Below are 15,450 nucleotides of genomic sequence, written 5' to 3' on the forward strand. Positions count from 1 at the left end.
CTCAGGATGCCAGAGGCCCAGAGCGCCCGCCAGGACCCCGCGCGACGGAAGAAGAAGCCGCCGGTGCGCCGCACGGTCAGCCAGATCTGCCCGCCCCCGCGGCGGCCCCTGACCGTGGCCGACATCCGGCCGGGCATGGAGAACGCGAGGCTGGGGGTCGTGCGGGACTCCATGTTTCAGAACCCGCTCATCGTCAAGGTGANAGCCCTGGCCCCGCGGCTGGAGCCCCAGCGCAGGGATGGGAGCCGTCGCTCTGCTCCGACGCCTGGACCCCTGTGCGGTCCCGGGCAGGTCGCGTCGCCTCTCTGCGCCTCAGTTTCCTCATCCTCAAAGTGGGATGATAATAGCGCTCATTTAAGGGAGCGATTGGGAAGGTTCAGTAGGGGAGCGGGACCCCCGGCACAGCGCCTGACCCCCAGCGAGCCCACAATGTTGGCTCCTGCCGTTCACCCGGGGGCCTGCCGGTGAGCCCCCAGGGCGACCCACAGGGAACACGCACCCAGACTGTGTCCTTACTCGCCACCTGCCAGGCTGCACGCCTGCGCTGCTCCTGCGCGGCGAGCGTGCTGCGTACGTCCTGCAAGGATCACTCGACAAGTTACTCTTCACCCAGTCATACTCGCACCCAGAATTACAACCGGAGGGGAAAAGAGCGCGAAAATCTGCCCTGGGGGACTCGGTGTCTAACTAGGTCGCCTCCCCTTTTATCGCACGCTCCCTCCCTTCGGAGTTGGGGACGGTGACACCCAGCGCCGGGGGGCTTCCCCACGCCTTCTCAGGGCCACAGAAGTCAAGTTGAGGTTCGGCACGGCCGGGAGCTGGTCAGGGAGCAAGTTTATCTCGCGCCACTGGGGGGCAGTGTGCTTTCAAAAATGCACCTAGTTGCCGGGTGCCGGAAGCGTCGGGCGCAGGTGTAACCATGGATTCAGTAACAATGTATCTGAACACCAGGCGCTCATTAGAGCGCGGAGGTTTCCGCTGTTGTTTTCTGCTTTTTGGTGCAGGGAACCTGGGCAGTCCTAACGCCGGCAGTGCTACGATTAGCTGAGTTCATTGCCTCCTATGGAAACACTGACCCCTCTCTTGTGTTCCCCAGACTATGCCCCTGGGCCAACCCCCACCCTCGGGGTGGGGGGGGGTAGAAAGCTTGTTTATCACACTGGCACCTTTCCATTTAATGTGCTCCCTTTCTTAGCACCCCCAAAGTGGAACAAGGTCCTTAACTTACTTCTAGGTGAGACAAGCCACTCTCAGTGGACACACGGGGCTCACCATTCTGGGATCAAGGGGGGAATCGAGTCCTCCGGCTCTGATCAGCCGCTTTGGTGTTAGATCACTGCTTTCACCCAGGCAGGTAGTGGTGGGCCAACCCCATTCTACTTACATGTAAAATAAACGGCATTTTGGAGTTATTAGTGTTCTCCACGGTGAAGTAGTAGTGTGTGATGCCCACCCCAAGCTATATACAGCTGACCTTTGAACGATGCAAATTTGATCTCATGCTGGCCCAGTTATATGCAGACTTTAAAAAATAAATACAGTGCAGAACTGTAAATGGGTTTTTTCTTTTTCTCCTTTCTCTAGCTTACTTTATTGTAAGAATACAGTGTATCATATATATAACATGGAGAAGAATATGTGTTGATCGACGGAGGGCTGTAAAGCTCCTGTCCAACAGTAGGCTGTTAGTCATTAGGTTTTGGGGGAGTCAGACATTATAGTGGGCCCACGTGGCTGGCCCAGTGGTAGAGCATGCCACTCTTGATCTCGGGGTCATGAGTTCAAGCCCCACGTTGGGTGTGGAGCTTACTTTAAGAAAAGCTATAGTGGGGCTTCAACTGTTCAGGAGTCAGCACCCCTAACCCTCTGCCTTGTCCAAAGGCCAACTGTAAATGCACATACGCACATATATGTACGTACATACCTATAGGTATACGCGTATGTATATAATCACATGTATTACACGTACATTTATGTGTACATGTATGCACATATACACACATGCATGTATGCATATCATACGTATGTATACCATAAATATAATATTCAAAGATGGGTAAAAATCTGCCCTCCTTCTTTTCCTTCTACTCACCCTGTATATCAAGAAGGACAATATTTTGGCCTCTGGATGGCACTAGCTGAACAGCTTCCAGAATGAATCCAATCGCTGATTCCTTCCTGAACCTGAACCTCAGGGTTGGAAAATGTGCAGGAGATGACTGACCCAGGGCCGGGTGTTCTGTCTTCACGGCAGGAGAGGAAGGGCAGGACTGGCCTGGCCCGTGCAACTGAGCCTCAGCAGCAGGGGGTCACTTCCAGGCGCCCTCCTGTGATCGTGCCCGGCTCTTCTGGGGTTGGGGACAGCTAGCCTTTCCTTCTTACTTTCCTCCCTCCGGTTCTCGATGGGCTACAAGCTACTTTCTGTATCAGTTAAGAGTAGGTCAACATTTCAATATTTACCACTGCTCCAAGATTTTCGACCAAAACCTGAGTAAAAGTCGCAGAGACTTTGAGGACGATGAGGAACCTTGACCGTTACCTTTTCCGGGGCCCTCCTTACAAATGGGCACACTGGGGCCATGTGTATGAGCTCTTTGCCCAAGGGTCTGGCACAGCCTGGCTTAGAAGCTATGTCCCCTGGCTCCCAGCCGAGCGTTACTTTACCACTCCAGCCAGCTTCTTACATTTAAACAAAATTTACTTATTTATTTATTTTAAAGGTTTATTTTTGAGAGAGACAGAGAGTAGGAGTATGGGAGGGGCAGAGAGAGAGGGAGACACAGAATCCGAAACAGACTCCAGGCTCTGCGTTCTCAGCACAGAGCCTGACCCGGGGCTCGAACTCATGAACCATGAGATCGTGACCTGAGCCGAAGTCAGACACTTGACCACTGAGCCACCCAGGTGCCCCTAAATGGAATTTAAATGATGAAAACACTTTGGGATTTTGGCTTTAAAGCTAAGGAAACAAAGTATTCAAGGTGGTGGAGGCGAAAAGCTATTTTTTTAAAATACATTGCCATGTTGGGGCTCAACTTGTGGATTTCTTCTCTGTGGCCTGCCGGAGTCACAGACTCACGTGTCCAGGCCCCCGCGTGAGAGGGCGCCTTCTTATGTGTGACAGAGGTGGGAACGCCCTCTCCCAAGAGTGTTTTTAGGAGGATGAGTGCAATGGAAGTATATTTGGGTCTCGTCTAAGTCAGAACCTGAAGGTTGCATCTCTATTGAAAAATATACCACCATACAAATAGTCGTTCATTCCACCATACTGGGGGGGGGATTGTTGCCCAAATTGTTTCCTCCAGTGAATGGGATCAGGATTTGTTTAATTTAAAATGCAGACACACTGCCTGACAAACCCAACACTGCTTTTTCACACCCATGGAATTTACCAGGACGTATGCGCATCAGTTATTCAAGAACATGTCTGCAAGGTGCCACAGTAACCAAGTGAAAAGTGAAAAAACCGCAGACATCCAAGCAGGTATTTTACCCACAAATGCTCAACAACTACTTGCCTCATTTAAAATCAAGCCCACTGGTTATTAGTGGGACTGATTGAATAAGCTGGGTGTTGTCCACGGCCACAAAAAGAGGTAAATATTTTCCGTTAGAGAGGGCTTCTGCTCTATTGTATAAAGTGACGCTCAGCTAGCCAGTTTTCCTTCAAATGTGACTCTCCAGCAAGAATAAAATTAAATAGAGAAAGAACCAAGCTTCTTTCTGCTTGATTCCCATTTCCCCCAGAATTCTGTGACTCAACATAGAATCCTGCTACAGTAGCCTTCAAGGCTCCTTCACAGAATCTGTCAGGATGCACCCTGGCTGCCATTGGAACTCAGCTGATATCCTGTCAATACAATTATAGGGAGAGACTGCTGGGTTTGCTCCACTGACAGCCGTGAATCTTCTGTCGCCCTGGAGAGGCAGGCAATGCACAGGGGTGGAATTTATTGAGTCGAGCACCCTTAGAAAGTGCAAATGATCATGGCATCCGATTTTTTCATAATTTATTACTGACTTTGTTTTCCTGGGGGGTTTATGTCACAAATAAGAAGTGCATGCATTTGTAAAATAGAGTCATAAAATCACATCATTTGGGGCTGGAGGGAGGCTTACAGAAATCTAGTCCATTTTTTTTTTTTTTTTTTTAATGAGGATGTTAAGGCCCAGAGAGAGAAAGAGACTCATCCAAGGTGCCCTCTGACCTGGTCACAGAAGTGGGGTGAGATTCATATCTCTGGACTTCCAGCCCCGTGCCCTTTTGGCCACATTATAGAATTAATTGACAGCAACCCAGATTGGTTACATCTCTACACCAGGCAGTCAACAAATGTTCACCAACGAACCTGATTCTAATGTCATTTTCCTCAACATTCCTTCCCATGTGAGCTCGGCCAATTTCTCGGGATTTATTGCCAGCCAGGAAGTGTTTATTGAATGTTTACCACACGACCAGCACCATCCTAAGCTGCCTTGAGGGGGCATAGAAAGAAGTTCAGAACTCTGCCCTTGCCTTGCCCACTAGCCCCAAGAAGAGTGAACTATTTAGCTACGGAGATGGAGGTGCACGTATATATTGCTTACCACAGCACCTGCCTGAAAGCAAGCTCTCAGGACATTGCTGGGCGCGCGCACACACACAGGCACTCACTTGCCTCATAGGATAAACAAAGTCATGGCATCGCTCCTTGTAAGTTTCAAGTCAAGTGTAAGTTTCAAGTGAAGCTCAGATTCTGATCAGGGGCAGATTAGGAGAAATTCAGCCCTCTGGGGCCAAATGATTTCACCTTCTTCAGATCCTAAGTGTTCAAAGGTTTCCACCCCAGGTAGAGTTCTGGTTTAGGAAGCCAGGCAGTGCTGCCGGCATCTTCATCATTACCATCATGAGGAAGCATTCATTTAGAGCCGGTGTGTTCAAATTGGATGCTCTACAAAATTAGGCAACCGCACCACGCCCGCTAATGGCTTAACATCTCTAATAAATATTGATGCTGGCGAGCATAAATGCATAGAGACAAGTGTAGAGAAGGCAGGCAGACAAACACACCTGTGTACAACTATCCCAGTGTGGGTCAGTATTTTTATAACGTTTGAGTAAAACCTGAATGTTGCATTCGGCTTTATCGGTTGAAGAGAATATACCTCTGATCGCTCGAATCCTTTTACATTCAGTTAGGATGTAACAGGAAAATTAAACATTGTGTGTGTGGGAGGGAGTATGAAAAACGAGCTGCCCATCCTAATGGCCCCTCTCAGCTGGCCAGTAGGTAGTGTTCATTTCTCTAGGGTAAGCTATTGGTTTCTCTCTCTCTTGGTCCTTTATACTTCTTTCTTCTTTTTAAAGCTTCCTCCTTCCCAGGGCCTACTCACACTGGTGAACAGGAGCTGAAGTAGTGAACCAGTCTCTCTGCTCAAACCCGTGGCCTTTTCAGAAAGCCAAGTCCCTCCTCCTTAGGCTTTTCCACTGCCTGGGCCAGCTGCCCGGATGGAGGAACCCACCTTCCTCTGTCCCCCTGGGAAAGGAGAGCTTTGGTTCTGACACATTAATGCGGATAGATCCTCGGAATTGGGATTCCTCCAGTTTGGACTCAGCTACCTTCTGGTTACGTGGACCTCAGAACACCATGGCGCGGTGGGAAGGCCATTCCCCTGGGAAGAATTCTGAGTCCAGGGCGAACAGGTCAGCAGTTGCTTCTGGTACCTTCCAGAATCTTCCAGGCTGAAGTGTTCATTGTGTAATTAAGGCTGCTGCTCTTTTGTCTGAAAGACAACGTGTTCTTGATTTACAGCTGGTGGACACAATTTCAAATCCCTGTTTTCTGTTACAATGGTTTTCAAGCTGTTCAGTGGCCTCCCAAAGGGTGGAAGTCCCCATAAAAGGTCTGGGTCACACTCTTCTTAAGAAAATGTACCTTTGGGGCACCTGGGTGGCTCAGTCGGTTGGGTGTCTGACTTCGGCTCAGGTCGTGATCTCACAGTGAGTGAGTTCGAGCCCCACGGCAGGCTCTATGCTGACAGCTCAGAGCCTGGAGCCTGCTTCGGATTCTGTGTCTCCCTCTCTCTCTGCCCCTCCCACTTGTGCACTCTCTCTCTCTCTCTCTCTCTCAAAAATCATAAATGAATAAACTTACAAAAAAGAAATACATCTTTAACTGCTTAAAAAGTAATTAAAAATTGAAGAAACTCAGGGAGATGTGTTCTATATGAAATGCTGACACTGGAGGCCACTTACTAGCTACTGAATTGACGAGTTTGGGGGGTATCAGTTCTGTGCTTGCTCTGGAACCGTGGTTGATGTGTCACAGACAGGTAGGATCATAACCAAGCACAGATCCTTCTGGACTCGCCAGCTGGGCAAATCCGTTTGTGTAGGACGGTATACACAGCACTCTGCCGCGGCCCCTGGGAGCCGGGCTCCGCTCAACCTCAGACCCATCAGCTGGGCCACTGCTCCCGCTTCAGAGCTCGTCGGGCAAAACCCAGCAAATGCACAACAGAGTCATAATCACCCTGCAGTTTGGTTGATTTTAGCGTATGTTGTAAATGGTGTGTGTTTCTTGTCCGACTTTGTATTTGTAAAAAGCAAAAAACAAACAAAAAAATGAGAGCATTTGTTGTCATTGGGAACAATTCAACTCTTGATGAAATTGCTCCTTGACTCTCCTTTCAAGCTCCTGAATCCGTGAGGACTGTCGCAACAATTCCAGGCTACAGCTATTGTTTTCATGCAACCACACGCACGCACAGATGACGCACAGATGTAGTAATAGGCAGGTAGCCGTAAAACTGTAGCCACCGCCTGGACAGGAAGCCTGCAGAGCGGAGCAGACTGAAGGCTTTGGATCCAGAGAGATCCGAGGAGGGAGTTGTGTCTCAGCCACTTTCTCACTGTAGTACCTGTGAGCATCCTTGCCTTTGAGCTTCAGTCTCCTGTCTGTAAAATGGGTAATAGTAGTTGGCACTTGGCCCTGGCGGAGTCGTGAGAATTCAGTGAGATCACATAGGTGTGCCGGGGCCCAGAGCATGCGCCCTTTCGTTACTTTTCCATTATTCTGATTCCAAATATTGATGCTCCTCCAAATAACCTTCCTGTTCTCATCAGTCGCCCTTAAGAACGTGTTGTAAATCTGAAGTCGTAAAATAAATCCGTAATGAGAGACAAATACACCCACGGGCTGTTCTGTTCTTGCTTAGCGCTCTTGTGGAAAACCCGTGGAACCCGCAGAGGGTAGAGAATTCTCACAACCTGCTGTGGTGAGAATTTGGTACTGTGCATAACTGTCAAATTACTGTGTTGTACGCCTGAAACCAATATAATATTGTATGTCAGGGGCGCCTGGGTGGCTCAGTCGGTTGAGTGTCCGACTTCGGCTCAGGTCATGATCTCACGGTTCATGGGTTTGAGCCCCACGTCGGGCTCTGTGCTGACAGCTCAGAGCCCGGAGCCTGCTTCGGATTCTGTGTCTCCCTCTCTCTCTGACCCTCCCCTGCTCACGCTGTGTGTCTCTCTGTCTCAAAAATAAATAATCATTTAAAAAAATTAATGCTGTATGTCAACTATACTTCAATAAAAGAAAAATGCCCTCCCCCACCTCATCTCAAGTTTCTTGCAGCTGCGTGCCCTGGGGCTGATGGGTGGGAAACAATTCGGTTTCTAGGGAAGGTCCTTGGGCAAGTGACTTAGTTTCTGAGCCTCAGTTTCCTCATCTGTAGAATATGGGTGCTCCTACCTACTTGACAAGTAGGCTGATTTAAATGAGATACTGTCTTACGGAAGGCATGATGACATTCTAGAATCAGACCAGTGCTTCTCAACTGAAGGAGGTGCTTTGGCTCCCCAAGGAGCAGCTCGTCATGTCTGGGCACATTCTTGGTTATCACAGCTGGGCTGGGGGCCCATGGTCAGGGGCTCGTGACACGTGACCAGAATGCAAAGAAACGAGAGTGTTCCATTGTAATTGCTCCTCTCTCCATTCTTTGCCTTTGTTTTCCCCTCCCACCACATTTTATGGCAATTTTAGGTCCTCCCCGCTTTTGAATCGATGTCCTTTCTCTTAGTGACAGTTTCCAAAAGTTTGCTGGCTTTTGTCTGGGGCTTGTCTGTCTCCAGCCTCACCCACGTTGTAGTTTAAAACAATAAAAAGCATTTCCAGAGACTCCATACCGTGTAGCTCAGTAGTTCATGAGATAAATTAATTAGCGTGGGGGCCCGCCTAGGAGTCATCGTGGATTGCCAGGCAAGCTTTGTTTCCCTGCTACATCGCCTTCCAAGGGTTTGGTTTGGTTTTTCTTTTTGTAAATTTTTTTACTGTTTGTTTATTTTTGAGAGAGAGTGTAAGTTGGGGAGGGGCAGAGAGCGAGGGAGACAGAATCTGGAACAGGTTATGAACGGTCAGCATAGAGCCTGATGCGGGGCTTGAACTCACGAGCTACAATATCATAATCTGAGCCGAAGTCTGATGCTTCACAAACTGAGCCACCCAGGCGCCCCCGGTTTGGTTTTTTTCAGCATGAACTCATGGTGGGATTTTTAAAAAAATATTTATTTATTTTGAGACAAAGAGTGAGCCCAGGCAGGGGAGGGACAGAGAAAGAGAGGGAGAGAGAATACCAAGCAGGCTCCGCGTTCTCAGCACAGAGCCCAACTTGGGGCTCGAGCCACAAACCATGTGAGATCATGACCTGAGCCGAAATCAAGAGTCGGACACTTAACCGACTGAGCCACCCGGGCCCCCCAGAAGTCACGTAGGATTTTAAACGGAATTGATCTCGTACGCCAGAAATTAAGCTCGCGGTGGCCAGAGCCCCAGCATAGCACTTGTGCTCTCATCATGGTCCTGAGTTCAGCATTCTAGGGAAGCATATAAATGTGCCTTATAAAGAAATCAGCTGTATTTTCCCACCCAATAGTTCACAGGCACTTCAGTGGTCAGTCAAGAAATGGACTCAACGCGGGTCAATGAGCAGAAAGGTCAACACGCGTAGCATACAGGGTGGGGTGGAGCGAGGCCGGCCAAAAGCATTGTGGAAAACACGTCATGAGCCCCAAAGAAGGATTTTTGATCTTTTGTATGAACCAAACAATACATATTTGGGAGACCAATGAGCCCACAAGCATACAAGAGAAATTTCTTCATGTGGATCCAAATCTTTTGTGTTTGTCCAGGGGGATGAAAGTAGAGATCGAGAAAGGCTTTCGTTCCAGGGTCCAGTGTTAGGGAGAGGCTACGGCTTGGCTAGATGGCCGATCGTTATGTCTAAGCTGCATCCCGGTACCAGAGGCACAGGCCTAGTGAGCTGGGATGTCACAGCATTCCCCCACCGCCACCACCAGCAGTGGGGCCCCAACGAGATGTTGAGAGAGGCGATCTTTTTTTTTAGATTATTTATTTATTAAAAAAATTTTTAATGCTTATTTTCGAGAGGTAGAGACGGAGTGTGGGCAGAGGAGGGGCAGAGAGAGAGGGAGACACAGAATCCCAAGACAGGCTCCAGGCTCTGAGCTGTCAGCACAGAGCCGGACATGGGGCTTGAACCCACGAACCATGAGATCATGACCTGAGCTGAAGTCAGACATTTAACCAACTGAGTCACTTAGGTAACCCCCCTTTTTTTTTTTTTTTAAGATTTTATTGTTAAGTAATCTCTACACCCAACGTGGGGCTCGAACTCACAACCTGAAGCTCAAGAGTTGCGAACCTGACCAACTGAGCCCACTAGGCGCCCCGAGAAAGGGAATCTTTAGGCTATAGTGTTTCAGTGGCGGGGATTAGAAAATTGGCTGGCAGCTTCCTCGGGCAATGTTACTGGGCAGCAGTTTGTCTGTGTTGCCACATTAAAGTGCTGCCTTAACGTCCCCAGATGTACCACTCCCTTCATATCGCCCGTCTGCCCCCCAGCAGGCCTTTCAAAACAGAGCCGTTGGCTTGCTTATTTGTTTGTTTGCTCTTTTGTTTATTTTCTAGTATGCATCTGAGACTGTTAACAGGCCCATCAGTCACTGAGCAAAAAGTTAGTAAGTCCCTGCAAGTGTGCAAGGCACTGGTGGAAACACAAGCGGTTTAAGGATTCGTTTCCAAGAAGTTGGTCTGGCTCAGGGGAGAGCTACACGCTACAGCCGATAGGAAGAGTCACTAAAGGCAAAGGAGAGGTGAGGGGGGGCCGGACGGGCCGTATTTCGAGGGAAGGCAGGAGCCGTGTGGGAGCGCCAGGGCAGCCGTCAGAGCTCACGCACCTGGCCAGGGGCCGCGACACAGGTCGGATGCCAGCGGGCGATGGGAGGGGACGGGAGAGTCTGAAATGGACAAAGTGTCTTCGTTAAGAACGAACAGCTGTTCGATCCTGTGAACACCGTCAGGGCGGAAGCAGGACATGCATCATTCACACGCTGCTCGAATTCAGAGACACTTTTGAGGACCTGCAGCGCCCCAGGCCCAGAGCCGGGCACCCGGGACACGGGGGTGAACTGACTTGGATATGGGCTTTGCCCTCAGAGAGCTTCTAATCTAGTGAGCGGAAACAGCCATAAAAACCAACAGCGGAGAGGGACGGGAGCAAGTGACAGCCATCTGGACGCGACCCTTGCTCAGGGCTGAGGGCAGCACTTGGCTGGGGGGAGTGTCTCGAAGGCCACATGGCTTGAGCCAAATCCTAACACAAGGATTGGGAGCTGGAGTCGGGGCGGGGGCTCAGAGGTGGATCCAAGGTTTGTATGGCCTACAGCCTAAGCGGTTTTGGTATCCCTCTTTAAGAGGCAGATAAGGGGTGCCTGGGGGGCTCAGTCAGTTAAGCATCTGTCTTTGGCTCTGGTCATGATCTCATGGCTCGAGAGTTGGAGCCCCACTTCGAGCTCTGTGCTGACAGTAGGGAGCCTGCTTGGGGTTCTCTGTCTCCCTCTCTCTCTGCCCCTCCCCCACTCATGCGCGCGCGCACACACACTCTCTCTCTCAAAATATAAATAAAAATAAACAGATAGGGGCGCCTGGGTGGCTCAGTCGGTTAAGCGTCCAACTGTGGCTCAGGTCATGATCTCATAGTTCGTGAGTTCGAGCCCCGCGTCGGGCTCTGTGCTGTCAGCAGTGACGCCTTCTTGGGATTGCCTCTCTCTCTCAAAAACAAATACATAAACATTAAAAAAAAAACAAAAACAGATAAATAACGTTGGAAATTAAGTCCAAGGCCTTGGAAGGGGGCCACGTGCAAGGAAGCTTCCTTAGCTTCAGGGTGAATCAGCTCTGGGGGAGAGCTAGCATTCTAGGAAGAAGGATGGCGTGTTGGAGGGGCCCGTGGTGGCGGGGCGGGAATGCACCGATGACCAGATCCAAGCGTCGACAGGTCCTTGCCAGGTTACATGTCATTTGTTCGCGCATTCCTTCATTATCTCAGCATTGCACACTTCCCCTGGACCAGGCACACTGGGCCCCGGGACCACAGCCACCAAGCCACGGTCTCCTGCGTGCTCTTGGTGACTCTGAAGCCTTGGGGAACCTGGTCCTCAGGTCCCACACACCCGAGTGGCTTTCCCGACAATTACCCTCCGCCTACCTTCCATCTGCTTATTCGACCATCTGCAAAATGTTTATGGAGGGGCCGTTAGGTGCCAGTCCGGCCTTGGGGGCACGTCGGTGGACAGGACAGGTGGATGGCAGCTGGCCAGGCCCCTGCCGAAGACAGACAGTGAGGCAGCCGCCCCTTACCTTGTACTGCACGGGAGGCCAGGGTGCTAACAGGTGTCAGCCAGGGGGCCAGGGAAGTTCCACTGACGACAGGACATTTGAGCCCGACCTTCTGAGGGGCGGAGTCGGTCAGCTAAGAGGAACTGGGGGCCGCGGGTGCGTGCGTGTGTCCCGTGTTTCAGTGCTCAGCCGGTGTAGACCGTTCCGGGCGACAGTTTTGCACCCCCGTGGCAAGGAGGCACTTGCAACTTCGGAGGCTGCGGTGAGGCATCGGGGAGGCGAGTGCTGAAGGGAGGCTGGGCAGGGAGGGAGGCCGGATCGGGCAGGACCTCCGCTGGCCGTGAGAACCGCAGTGGCCAAAGTGAGTGGAAATAAACGCGACAGAGAACAGCTCTCTGCGCTGAGAGGCGGGCCCAAAACTCAAGAGCAGGGCCAGCGCTGATGGGGACACAGGCCAGACACGGGGTGGGGGGTGACCCCGCCGGGGACGCTGTGGGTTTCCTGGGGGAGGCCGTGGGCGCCCTCCGCCGTGGAAGCCGCTGGAACAGAGGCATCGTCACGGCCCTTCCCAGGCCTCACGTGCGGACGCGCGGCGGCGGCGGCAGCGAGGGTTAGCGACTGCGATTTGTTTGCCTTTTGCAAGTTAAACAAGCCCCCCCAGTCTGTCACATGCCGAGTTTCCAGCAAGGCCTTTGAGGAAACCTGCTGGAGTGATACCGAGGGTCCCCCAGGGGCAAGAGCCGGGCTTCACGGCTGCCTCCAGAACCTTCATAAACTGTCACTGAAGACTTTGCTCTCTCTGTAGGCGCCCAGTGGGCATAAATTCGGAGGTTTGAGCAAGTCTTTCAAAAACTTCCCTTCTAAAAGGAACGTGCCTGTCTGGCGTTTCTGAAGGCTGTGTCTTTTCTTAGGCGGCTGCTTGCTGCTTTCTGCGGATCGTCCCTGAATCGCCTGGCAGGGTGCTCGCGGGCCCAACTTCTCCCGGGAGCGTGAGGAGGCTGAGGCCCGGCGTCTGGGTTCTCAGGAAGCTTCCAGGTGCAGCCCCTTTGGGCCAGCTGCCACCTCCGCTGTGCCAGCTGACAGCAGCCGCCCTCCGCAGAGCCCACCCAGTGCCAGGCACCGTGTGGCCCTTCTCAGCCACCAGCTCCTTGAAATCTTTCCAGCAGTCCTAGGAGATGGGATTGCCGCCGTCCCATTTTACAGATGGGGAAACTGAGGCTTCAAGAGGTAACACGAGTTGCCCAAAGTTGTCCAGTCGATTCGAGGGGGAGCTGGGCTTTGAGCCAGGGCTGTGTCTCCACAGCCTGTGATCCTAACCATTGCACAAATCAGAAGAACTTGGCGGCCCTCAGTGCTGCAGTTTGTTGAGTACCTGCCGAGTGCCAGCCTCTGACATACTTGGCTCTGCAAGCATTGAACTTTTGAGCTCAGACTCAGGAACACGCCCGAGGTCACACAGACAGAGCAGGGCCTTGCCCTGCGACCCCCGTGGGAGTCCACGGCTTGTCACCGACCTCCCCTGTGGTGCCACGCTGCCTGTTACCCCGGACGCGCCTTTGTCCCAATGGACAGAAGAATCCCGTTCACGGTCATCATCAAGTCTGCATTGACCTGGAGGGTCCACACCATCCTCGGGCCTGCTTTCTGTCCGCCAGGAGCAGCGTCCCGCTGAGCGCCTGCACCCACGCCGGCAAGTGGCTGCACCAGACTGAACCCAGTAAGGCGCACGAGACCCGCGACCCCTAAATGGGGTTGGTTCCCAAGAGGAGAGGGGGTCGCCGGCCTGGAGGGCCCTGCGGACCGGGCCTTGCTCAGCGGGGGGCCGGGAGGAAGGAAAGTCACTTTTAGCCATAGAAACAGCCAAATGAGGGGAGAGATGGGATACCTCGAGATTGGGTGTGTTTGGAGGGAAAGTCTGGGGTGAGCCTGATGCGAAGACCGCGGGGCGTGAGGGAGGGATGCGGCGCCTGATTGGGACATAAGGAGCCTGCACTTTGGGTGAAGTAGAGGTTTCAAGGAGAGACAGGACCTAAAGAGAAAAGGCATGTGGCCAGCTGATGTCCCACACAAGTCTGGAGTTCAGGTGTTTCTAATCGGGCGCGTCTGCCTGCTGGGCAGGGACACCACGGCCATCGGGATGGGTCCCCTCTNATTGTTATCAGATTAGCAGCAGCAATGAAAAGCACAGTCCGGCTCACCCTCCCAGTTAGTTAGCATTTAGATAGACTGGGACAGGGGCCCACACAATAGGCTTCAAAGCCCTTCAGGGCGGCGGGAGGGATTAATTTCTTTAACCAACAGGCCTGATCTGGCCTAACTCATTACCTTGCCTTGTCAGTGTGGATGTTCGATGCGATTGAAGATTACACCATTTAGGTCTCTCTCTTGTTTCCCACCGAAGCCGGGGCCATTGAATTGCACATTCTCGCAGAGCGGGCGTCAATACTCAGCGGCCTAAGGTTCTAATTCTGCTTCATTTAAACTTCATCAACTCTTCCAATCAAGTGGAAGGATCCGAAATAGGCTCTGTGAGCAGAAAGGCCCGCTTCCCTTTGTCAGATAATTTATTCTGTTTTCTCCTTCCCTCCCAGCCTCGCTCCCTTTCTCTCTCCAGCCTCGCTCCCCCCTCTCTCCCCCCGCCCCCCAATGCTGAAAATGAGATTACAGTATTTAAATGACTATGATAATCAATCTAGGGACCCGGAGCTGAGATTGAGGTTAATTATTCTTAGCAGAACAAAGAAGCCTGATGCCTTTGGGGACTCCGAGGTACAATCTGGGTTTCTTGCTTGTGTTTTTTTTTCCCCCCTGAAATTGCAGTTTTAGGAGTCTTTTCTTGTTCCTAACTAGGCGCCGAGCGTGATTCTTAGCGGCAGCCGCCCGAGAGAGCAGAAATGTAATTTTGAGCTGATAAACAGCTAACGGCCTTCAATCAACAATTTTAATAGGAAAAAAAAAAGTCACTTATATGGTATGAGTACAGATCTAATGAAAGGGTGATCATTTACCTTATTTATTTTTAAACACGCTAGGAATAATTTCCCACTGTGTTAGAGCCGGTAATTACAGCCCCACGGTGCACCCGTAAACTTTCGAATGAAGAGCGTTGTCACTCAGGCGGTCTTCTCCCTGGCAGCTTTTGCCGCCATAAAAGTTGAAATTTTGTCATGTTTTGGCTAATTGGAAACAGGGTCATTATACCATTGAAAACCTACATGAAAGTGACTTGTTCGATCGTTACCTGAAGCATTCACAAGCTGGCCAGTCATCCCGCCTGCCCGGCCCCCCCTCCAACCCCAGCTTCTAAAACAGAGAGAATCAAAATATGTATATTTCTTTGTCTTCCCTCTGCTATCTTGTCAGGGCTGTTTTACACGCTGCCACCCAATGTTATCTTTTATTTGTGTCAGGAGAAAGGATTTGACAAGTTCAGTATACAATGTTCATTTGGCAAGGCAAATTTTTCATACCAATTTTGAGTAGGGAAATGAAACTATCTTTCAACGGAATGAGCAACATCATTTTTGGACAGACTTATTATGAGAGGGAGGATCGCGGAACTTTATTTCCTCACCCGATCCTCGAAGAGGCGAATCCATTTTTTAAAAAGTGGGATTTGGTTTCCACACACAGCCCTAGTTGCGGGGGGACACGAGAAACGCCCCATTAATGTCTTCAAAGAGGGGCGCCTAATAGTCTTCTCCCCTCGCTGCTCCCCACAAGTTATTAATAGGCTGGAATAAATTGTTCCTCTTCTATATTATAATGCCTG

General features: G+C 51.1%; 1 protein-coding gene across 1 annotated transcript in view; it reads left to right on the plus strand.

The window, feature by feature from the left end:
• The first annotated feature begins 6 nt into the window (after positions 1-6).
• CFAP77 (cilia and flagella associated protein 77) overlaps positions 7-15,450 on the plus strand; it is a 130,961-nt gene continuing 115,517 nt past the window's right edge. Inside the window, exon 1 of the mRNA XM_077768507.1 lies at positions 7-198. Coding sequence (XP_077624633.1) covers positions 7-198 — 192 coding nt within the window. The remainder of the gene's footprint in view (positions 199-15,450) is intronic.

This window comes from Crocuta crocuta, unplaced genomic scaffold (genome assembly GCF_008692635.1).
Source record: "Crocuta crocuta isolate KB4526 unplaced genomic scaffold, BGI_CrCroc_1.0 scaffold35, whole genome shotgun sequence".
NCBI lineage: Eukaryota > Metazoa > Chordata > Mammalia > Carnivora > Hyaenidae > Crocuta > Crocuta crocuta.